This window comes from Eriocheir sinensis, chromosome 62 (assembly GCF_024679095.1).
Source record: "Eriocheir sinensis breed Jianghai 21 chromosome 62, ASM2467909v1, whole genome shotgun sequence".
Classification (NCBI taxonomy): domain Eukaryota; kingdom Metazoa; phylum Arthropoda; class Malacostraca; order Decapoda; family Varunidae; genus Eriocheir; species Eriocheir sinensis.
Genome location: NC_066570.1, coordinates 1,411,971 through 1,422,500, shown reverse-complemented (window position 1 = coordinate 1,422,500; position 10,530 = coordinate 1,411,971). Strand labels below are relative to the sequence as shown.

The 10,530-nt window shown below is 44.7% G+C and overlaps 1 protein-coding gene across 2 annotated transcripts in view; it reads left to right on the top strand.

Annotated features, from left to right (window-relative positions):
* Positions 1-10,530, top strand: part of LOC126986609 (cell adhesion molecule 1-like) — a 127,962-nt gene that overhangs the window by 2,660 nt on the left and 114,772 nt on the right. The window contains exon 2 of one of the 2 annotated variants that reach the window (XM_050842876.1): positions 1,526-2,843. In XM_050842876.1, the coding sequence (XP_050698833.1) occupies positions 2,747-2,843 (97 nt within the window). In that variant the 5' untranslated portion in view covers positions 1,526-2,746. The remainder of the gene's footprint in view (positions 1-1,525; positions 2,844-10,530) is intronic. The other variant, XM_050842875.1, reaches the window with a different exon arrangement.

Here is a 10,530-nt window from a genome sequence, read left to right as displayed (position 1 = left end):
TAATGTCTCGATACTCATGAAAAATTTATTCCTAAAAAAAAAAAAAAAAAAAAAATGATTATATGAAAAAGGCAACGCGGAAGTACCCGTCAGTCAGTCAGTCGGTTAGCAACACACACACACACACACACACACACACACACACACACACACACACACACGTACACCCACTCAACTCCCCCCCTCCCCCTCCCCCACACGCACACACGAATACACACACACACACATCTTCCAGCACGTTGATCCCTTGACCCAACCATTGCTACCTGGCTCTCACTCTCTCTCTCTCACTCTCACTCTCTCTCTCTCTCTCTCTCTCTCTTACGCCCCCCCACACACATCAAGGCGGCGGGTAGCAAGAAACGTAGCCTCAGTGTAAGGGCAGGTTGGGGCGGCAAGGACCCGGCCAACTCTTTGCAAACTAATAGAGCGTTTCCCAAGCCCCTCAAGGTACACACATCGCCTCGGCCCCACCAAAACGACGCGAGCTCTGGACCTTTTTGGCTGGCCTGGGCGTGTTTGACCCTTTAACCCCTTCCTGAATACTTCCTTCCCTCCCTGTACCCTCTCTTCCTCCCCTTCCGCCCTCCTTCCCTCCTTGTGCAAGCGAATAAGCTCCAAAGACTTGAAAAACATACTCACAAGGTACAAGAGGGAACGAAACCTTGCCTCACGTTCTTAGGTAGGTGTTCTTGGATGCTTCCGCCTCTCACACCAAGAAAGGAGATCAGGCGGGTACAAATAAGTGTTTTTGGGGATATTGATACAGAGGAAGGGTCAAACTACCACTCCGTCTCCGCCAGTTCTTCCCCGCACAGATGATTTCCATTTATAGGAGCCTTGTCCGCCCTCGTATGGAATATGCATCTCACGTGTGGGGGGGCTCCACCCACACAGCTCTTCTGGACAGAGTGGAGTCTAAGGCTCTTCGTCTCATCTGCTCTCCTCCTCTTACTGATAGTCTTCTACCTCTTAAATTCCGCCGTCATGTTGCCTCTTATTCTATCTTCTATCGATATTTGCGTGCTGACTGCTCTTCTGAACTTGCTAACTGCATGCCTCCCCCCCTCCCGCGGCCCCGCTGCACACGACTTTCCGCTCATGCTCATCCCTATACTGTCCAAACCCCTTATGCAAGAGTTAACAAGCATCTCCATTCTTTCATCCCCTTCACTGGTAAACTCTGGAGCAGCCTTCCTTCGTCTGTATTTCCTCCTGCCTATGACTTGACCTCTTTCAAGAAGAGTGCATCAAGACACCTTTCCACCCGAAATTGACCTCTCTTTTGGCTACTCTTTACTTTTGTCTTTTATGGGAGCGGCGAGTAGCGGGCTTTTTTTTTCACTCTTTTTGTTGCCCTTGAGCCGTTTTCTTTGATGTTAAAAAAAGGGGGTCATTAAACTACCCCTGGAAATGCCCAACACTCCAACGAAAGCCTTGTCAAATATGTGTAGCTGCTTGGGCGCCGAAATGTTAAAGATATGCCCTTTAGTCTCTTTGCCTCCTTCGTTTCTTGGTGTTAAAGGACTCGCCACGCCCCATAGACTCCCTATAGACTCAACTACATAACCGGATCCGAAAGAAAGACTGCAAACATACAAAACGCAAGTGGAATTGAAATCTTGCCTCACGTTCTAAGTCTCTTTCTCATTCTTTCGTTCATTGGTGTTAAAAGACTCGCCACGGCCCATAGACTCCCTATAGACTCAAATATACGACCGGATCCCAGAGAAAAGCCTTGAGAAACATACATTCCCAAGACGGTACAGAAATAGAACTCCCTTGCTTTCGGTTCCTCGCGAGTTTTGCTTTTGCGTTCATCGGCGTGGAAGGACAAGCCAGTCAGTTCGTTCTTTCGCTCTCTGGACGAGGAAGAGGACGACGAGGAAGAGGACGAAGAAGAAGACGCAGCGAGGACAACAAAGACTCGGTGCTGGAAAACTTGCCTCGCCTCGCCTCGCTACGGGATAAAAAAAGAAAAGAAAAGCGAGAGTAAAATAAAGGAAAAACGAGAAAAAGAGGAGGACGACATAAAGGAGAATCGTCCTGAAACTTGGCTGCAAAAGGGAGAAAAAAAAAGAGAGAGAAAGAAAGACAGTCTAGCTCTCTCTCACTCTCTCCCTCTCTCTCTCTAGTCATCTTTCTCGCGCCTCATTCTTTGCGCTCTTCTTTATCAGCCTTCCCCTCCTCTTCTTTCTCCTCCACCTCCTCCTCTTCCTCCTCCTCCTCCCCATTCCTCATTTAATTACTTTCTTTCACTTTTCGTCTTTCTTCTTCTTTTTCTCCTTTTTTTTCTCTCTCTCCTTCTCCACCTCCACTTTTGTCTATCTTCTTTTCTCTCGACTTTCTCTTCACTTTCTATTACTTTTCTCACTGCTATTTCTTTTCTTCCTCCTTTTCTCTCCTTCGTCGTCTGCTTCTTCACATTTATTCCCTTTCTTTCCTCTCCTCTTTCATCACCTTTTTCCTTTCTTTCTGATTTCTTTCTCTTTTTCCTTCTCCTCCTCCTCCTCCTCCTCTTAGTCTTTTACCGCATCCCTCTCCTCTTACTGCTCCTCCTCCTCCACCTTTCTTTTCTTCCTTTCTCTTCTCCTATTCCCTCCTCCTCCTCCTCCTCCTCCTGCAGCCTCTCATCTATCCACCTTCTTTTCACTCGACTTTTTCCGCCTTCTACTTCTTCTCTCCTTTTCTCTTTTCCTCCTTGTGCTCCTTCTCCTCCTCCTCCTTCTCTCTCCGGCAACACCTCATGATGGGCGTCACAGCTGCTCTCCATCACCTCCTCCACCAGCTCCTCCTCCTACAGCTCCTCCTTCTGATCCTCCTCGTCAGTCAGCCGACCCAAGGTGAGTTTTCTGTGAAGGTCGAGGAGTCCATTTTTGTGTTGGTGTGTGTTGGTGTTTGTTTTGTTTTTGTTTGTTTGTGTGATTGTTTGCTTCCCTATTCTCTCTGTTATATTTGTTTGTTTGTGATTTGTTTGTTTGTTATTGATTTGTGATTTGTTAGTGTTTGTGTTGCTGTTGCTCTTCTGTTTCTGTTTTGTTTTTGTTTGTTTCTGTAATTCTTTGGTTCCCTATTCTCTCTTATATTTGTTTGTTTGTGATTTTCTTGTTTGTGATTTGTTAGTGTTTGTGTTGCTGTTGCTCTCCTGTTTCTGTTTGTACGTATGTTTCCTGTTAGTGTGTCTGTTTGTTAAAGTTTGTTGTTTCATGGGGTTTTTTTTCTGCGTGGTTCTTATCAATGTATATGTATATGTGTATTATTGTGTTTGTGTATAAGTCTGTCTGTGTCTAGTTAGTACCAACGTTTGTGTTAGTGTCTGTGTTTGTGTGTCAGTGTTTGTGTGTGTTCGTGTGTTGGTCTCCCCACACTGGTACCTCCCCTTTATTACGCTACAGAAAGAAGATGAAAGCAAAATGATATGTATATAAAACACCATGTCTGAACACGTTACTGCAGCTTTGATAAATTAGGAAAACGGAGGAGCAAAAATAATTATCAATATATATTCGTAATGTGTGTGTGTGTGTGTGTGTGTGTGTGTGTGTGTGTGTGTGTGTGTGTGTGTGTGTGTGTGTGTGGTGTTGGTGTTGGTAGATTCCCTTCTGTTTGTTTAATCTCCCGTTGTTCTGTTGCTGCTGGAGCTTGTACGTGTGTGTGTGTGTGTGTGTGTGTGTGTGTGTGTGTGTGTGTGTGTGTTTGGGCTGGTGTTACATTCCCTTTGTCTGCCGTGTGTGTTTGTTGTCTTACAGGAAACGCTGCTCTCTCTCTCTCTCTCTGACAATGGTGTTGAGTTTGTGGAAAATGAGAGGAAGGTGGATGTGGAGGAGGAGGAGGAGGAGGAGGAGGAGGAGGAGGAGGCTGGAGATGACGAAATGAGAAGACGAGGGAGAAGAAAAGATGGATTAAGGGAGGTGGAGGTGGAGGTGGAGTGTGGAGTGAGGAAGAGGAGGATCTGAGGTGGAAGGAGGTGGTTGTCGGTGAGGGAGGATAAGAAGAGGAAGGAAGGCGTGAGGGATGGTGCTGGAGGAGGAAGGCGGACTGGAGGTGGTTGTGAAGGATAAGGAATAAAAAATAAAGGGATGGTAAGAGAAAAGAGAGAGTAGGGAAGATTAGTATATTGGGGGTGACTGAGTGAGACTGTGGAAGTGGGGAGCGGAAAGGTGAAGGTGTCGTGATGGTGAGGGTAGTGAAGGGGATAGGAGAGGAGATGGTTAGAAAAGAGAAGGTAATGATGGGGTTAGGGGAGATGGTGAAGATAGAAAGGATAGTGATGGAGATAGATGAAGGGGTGGTGGGGATGGAGATGGTGGTGACGGGGATAGGAAAAGGGGGAGTTGAGGATAGAGAGGTTTGTGATAGAGATAGGTAAAGGGATGCTGAAGATGGAGAGGGTAGTAACGGGGATAGGAGAAGGGGTAGTTGAGGATAGACAGGTTAGTGATGGGATAGGTAAAGGGATGCTGAAGATGGAGATGGTGGGGACGGGAATAGAAGAAGAGGGAGTTGAGGATAGACAGGTTAGTGATGGGATAGGTAAAGGGATGAAGATGGAAAAGATAGTGTTGGGGTGACTTTAAGAATACTCACTAATCACGGCTCAAGATTAACTCACACTTAGTCCGCATTAAGAAAGTTTCCTGAGGTTACGAATTTTGGCATTACGTGTTGCTTAGCGTTAATACTGCACGAAGCGCCGCCTTGGTCTAGATAAGATCACATTAACAACTTCCACTGCAAAGGAAGACAAAATAAATGGCAGGAGTTCATTGTCTTCTTTCCTTGCTGTGTACCTCTCGACATGCGTTCTCTTAACATTAGAAGGTAATAAAAGAAGTTTGTAAAGGAATCTACTAAAAACAAATGCATAAAACGAAAGGTTATACAATGTTCAGGTATTTAGACTATTAGACGCACGCTGTAAATGAAAAAATAAAGGACGTTAGGAAAGGAGTCAAGTGAGAATCGAAGACAAGAATTATACGCGATTACATTAGGAAATTGCACTGCAGAGGAAGGCACAGGAAAGGATCAGGGAGTGTATTCATTTTTTTTTCTGTTTACATTTTGACCTGCGCTTGTGCTCTCTTACAATGAAAAGGAAATCAAGGAAGTTTGAAAAGGAGTCAAGTGAAAACCGAAGGCAAAAATTATACGATTACATTAAGAAATTGCACTGCAGAGGAAGGCGCAACAAATGATCAGAGAGTGAGTAATTTTCTTACCTTTTGACCTGCGTTCTCTTACAATAAAAAGGAGATAAATGAAGTCCGAAAAGGAATCTACTAAAACAACAAACGAAGAAAAATAAAGCTCATAAAATTCCAAGTATTTTTGACCGACAAACACAAGGTGACTTGGTGGTAAAGAAATTTCAAATAGGAGCCAAGTGAACAGCGAAGACAGAGACTAACAGACCACTCGATTTCCAGCTGTTTTGACTGATAGACACAAAAAATAAGAGATGAAGAAATATCGAAAAAAAAAAATCTAATGAAAACCGAGGAGGAGGAAGAGCTTGTGAGGTGGACGTTCTCTTACAATAAAAAGAAGATAAATGAAGTCCGAAATTTCTTAAAACAACAAACGCAGAAAAATAAAGCTCATAAAATTCCAAGTATTTTTGACCGACAAACACAAGGTGACGTGGTGATAAATTTCAAATAGAAGCCAAGTGAACAGCGAAGACAGAGACTAACAGACCACTCGACTTCCATTTGTTTTGACTGATAGACACAAAAAATAAGAGATGAAGAAATATCGAAAAAAAATATCTTATGAAAACCGAGTAGGATGAAGAGCTTGTGAGGTGGACGTTCTCTTACAATAAAAAGGAAATCAAGGAAGTTCGAAAAGCAATCTACTAAAACAACAAACGCAGAAAAATAAAGGTCATAAAATTCCAAGTATTTTTGACCGACAAACACAAGGTGAATAAGTGGTAAAGAAATTTCAAATAGGAGCCAAGTGAACAGCGAAGACAGAGACTAACAGACCACTCGACTTCCAGCTGTTTTGACTGATAAAGACACTAAGGGTCTATTACAAGACATTTCGCCGCCCAAGAACACATATTTGACAAGGCTTTCGTAGGAGTTGTGGGCATTTCCAGGGGTAGTTTTATGACCCTGGTGGTGGTGTGAGTCTTCTTCTGTACCGTGAACCTGAAGAAACACTCATTGGAACCCGATTGACCCACTCTTTGACCTTTAGAAATGGCTGATGTGAGAAGCGAGAGTGTCTTATAATACCAACCTAAAAATGAGATACAGAAATATCGAAAAAAAAAATTATGAAAACCGAAGAGGATGAAGAGCTTGTAAGGTGGAAAAAGGCGGTTGTGTGGATGAGGGCTAAGGAGGCCACACGATTTCCAGGACTTTTTGACTAACGAACACCGAATAACTTAGAGCAGGCAGGTGCATGGGGAGGCAGGTGAGGTCTCTCCAATCCTTTACCGCCGATGGATTATGTGTATCTTCGAGTCCTGGACGAGGCTCAAATATTGATCGCTGCCTCTCCCGTTTATCGCGTGTCCCAGCACCTCGCCGCGCCACGCACCTCCCCCACGCCCACACACACATGCCGGAGGTGGTGAGAGGCGTGATAGGCGGGGGCGGCGGCTGGTTCTGTTGCTGCTTGCTTCTCTTGTTGCTTCCCGGAATGCTCCGCCCACTATTATTACTGCTAGGATACCACTACTATTGCTTCTACTACTACTGCACTAGCATTATGACTACGACTATTACTACTGTTCCCACTAATACTTATACTAATTCTCATACCTTCTTTCCAATACTTTTCTTTCTGCTACTACTACTACTACTACTACTACTGTCACTAACCAACACACACACACACACACACACACACACACACACACCTGAATTGATCCACACCTCCCCTCCTATCTCTTCCCCTCCCGTCCCCTTCCTCCCTCCCCTCCTCTCCTCTCCGGTTACGTTAGGTCAGATTAAGTGGATGACACGTGGAAGTGATTGTTATTGCCGCTGTTGGTTCATTAAACACACACACGCACACACACACGCACACGCAGGAAGTATAATGGTCTTTAACGCGCGCCCGTGTGTGTGTGTGTGTGTGTGTGTGTGTGTGTGTGTGTGTGTGTGTGTGTGTGTGTGTGTGTGTGTGTGTGTTTCTTTTTTTCCTTTCTATCTCTTCTATTGTTACTTTGTTTTTCTCTCCTTTCTTCTCCATCTTTTTCTTTTCTTTTTCCATCTTATTTCCTTATTTCTTCCTCTCTCCTTTCCTTCTCTCTTCACCTTCCCTTCTTCTCCCTTTTCACTCCTCTTTTCCTACACCTCAAATCCTCACTCCCTCCCTCCCTTCTCTCTTCCCTCCACCAAATTTCCTTATTCCTCCTTTTTTTCCCTCTTTCCTTCCCTTCCATATTACGTCTTCTCCTTCCTCTTCCTCTGCTTCTCAGTTCCTTAATATTACCTCTCTCCTTCCCTTCTTTCTCTCTTTCCTTTATCTACTTCCTCTCTTACTTATTTTCTTCGTCCATTTCTCCCTTTCTTCTACTCCTTCTTTTCTTTCTATCTTCTATTCCATTCTCTTAGTTCAACCTTTTCCTTCTCTTATTTCTCCTTTCCTTCTACTCTTCTATTCATAAGTTGTTTCGTCCAGATGCTTTTTTTCCTTTCTTCATTTTCTTTCCCCTCTCCCTTCCTTCTACTCTTCCTCCTTTTTCTACATTTTTTTTTCGTCCACCTCTTTTCCTTCGGTTATTTCTCCTTTCTTTCCTTCCTTTATTCACTTCGTTTTTCCGTTGTTTCGTCCGCGTGTTTTTCAATCGTTCCATCTTAATCAATCGAGTTTCCATTGTCGGTGAAATTAGGAGAGAGAAAAAAAAACTCAAAAACACCCGAAACTTGTTTGCCCTACGCCTGTCACGAGCAGATGGGAGGTATTGTTTTTTTTTTCTCTCTCTCTCTCTCTCTCTCTCTCTCTCTCTCTCTCTCTCTCTCTCTCTCTCTCTCTCTCTCTCTCTCCATTTCCTTGTCACCTTCTCTCACCTATTCTTCATCTCCATAATGCTAATGCTCTCTCTCTCTCTCTCTCTCTCTCTCTCTCTCTCTCTCTCTCTCTCTCTCTCACACACACACACACACACACACACACACACACACACACACATTGACCCCTGACCTCTCATTTCCAGCTTAGAGAGTCTCAAATTCGAGTTAGCAAGATTTTTTTTACATTTTCTGCTGATGGAAGACTTTGTGGTTAGCCGAAGTAGAGATCTGTCAGTTCGATTCCCCGCCAGAAATGAAAAAGAGTTAAAGGGATCGAGAACCTATTTTGAGCCGCCTCTTTATCTTTAATTTGTGAGAGCAAGACTTGTGATTGAACTAGCTTTTTTTTTTTACTCCGGTCAACTTCATCCTTTCTATAGCCACTCGGTTTCTCTCTCCCTTTCTGCCTTCTCTCCCTCCCTTCTTCCTTCCCTCAATCTCATTTCCTTAGTACTTCTCTCCTTCCCTTCCTTTTCCTTTTTCCGTTATTTTATCCATTTCATTTTCCCTCCCTTGTATTACCTCTCTCCTCCCCTTCTTTCTTCTCCTTCCCATCTTCCTTCCTTCCTTCAATTACATTTCCTTAGTATTTCTCTCCTTCCCTTCCTTTTCCTTTTTCCCTTATTTTATCCACCTCATTTTCTCTCCCTAGTACTTCCTCTCTCCTCCCCTTCCTTCTCCTCCTTCCCATCTTCCTTCCTTCCTCCCTCCAATTATATTTCCTTAGTATTTCTCTCCTTCTCTTTCCTTTCCTTTTTCCCTTATTTTATCCATTTCATTTTCTCTCCCTAGTACTTCCTCTCTCCTCCCCTTCCTTCTTCTCCTTCCCTTCTTTCCTCCTTTCCCCTCATCTCATTTCCTCGGTACAACTTCTCTCCATCTCTTCCATTTTCTTCCTCCCTCTTTCCTTCTTTTACTTCAACTTATTTCCTGCGTCATCCGTCTTTATTTCTCTTATTGTTCCTTTTATTCACCCATTTCTTTCCTGCTTCTCCTCCATTCCCGTTTGCTTGGTCCTCTCTATCTCTCTTCCCCTAAATACACCTTTTTTAACTATCCCTTTTTCTTTCTCATTCCTTCCTTTCGCTTGCCCTTTCTCTCCCCATGCATTCTTCTTCTCTTCATTTCTTCCTTTAACCTTCCCTTCCTCCTTTTCTATTTTTTTCCTCCTACCCTTTCCTCAATTCTTTCCTTACTAATCCTTTTCTTCCTTTTCACTCCTCTACTTCCTCCCTCCATCTCCCTCCCTTTCTTACCGTTTCCTTCTCCCCTTCCTTAATTACTCCTTTATTCCCCCCCTTTCTCTTACCTTTCTTATTACTCCTTGCTTCTCTCTCCTCTACTCTCTCCCTCTCTCTCACTTTCGCCTGCCAGTCTCCCTCACTCGCTTGCCGTTTCCTCCTTCCCTTCTTTAAGTTATTTCCATATTCTTCCTTTTCATTTTCCTCTCCTACTCCTTGATTATCACTCCTCTGTTCACTCTCTCTATCTTCCTCTCTCTCCCTCCCTTCCCCAATTCATTCCAAATTCCCTTTCCTTTAACCCTCCTACTCCTTTTCACTCCTCTACTCCCTTCCTCTCTCTCCCTCTCTCCCTCTTTCTCTCCCTTTCTCGCCTCTCGACACAGGCTGACTCGGACACTCACGCTGGCTCTCCTAACTCGCCCGACACTCCCGACACTCTCCCGATGGCCCCCTCCCGACCCCCACGACAGCCCCCCCGACAGCCCCCGACATTCCCCTAAAGCCAATCCTGTCTGAGACCCACCGACTTACTGGGGCCCCAAGTCATAGTCCCCAAGCACCCACCACCACCACCACCACCACCACCACCACCACCTCCTCCACCACCACTACCTTCTCTCTCGCTTTTAATGCTTTTGCTGTGACTTTTACTTACTGCAGCTGATGTTACTACTGTTTCTGCTGCTGATAATGGTGGTGGTGGTGGTGGTGGTGGTGGTGGTGGTGATGATGATGATGATATTTTTATTATTGTGTTTTATTCTTTGTTTATTCCGGTTACTATTGTTGATGTTATTGTTGTTATTGTTACTGCTACTACTACTACTACTACTATTACCATTTCTATAAGTACGGGCACCACTGCAACCACTACCACTGCAACACACACACACACACACACACACACACACACACACACACACACACACACACACACACACGATTTACACTTGATTTACTCTTGTTTTCCCCAATCAAGGAGGAGGAGGAGGAGGAGGAGGAGGAGGAGAAGGAGGAGGAGGAAGAGGAGGAGGAGGAGGAGGAGGAAGAGGAGGAGGTCACGTAAATCCAGTAAGAGGGGAGGATTATTCTTTCCTTTCTACCTGCTCCACATTGCACTGCTCGCGTATTCACAATGGGCAGGAGGTCGGGTAGGTCGGTGAAGGTCGGTGGAGTTCGGTGGTGGTCGGTGGAAGTCGATGGAGGTCGGGGTAAGTGGGTGGAGGTCGGTGAAGGTCGGGAGAGGT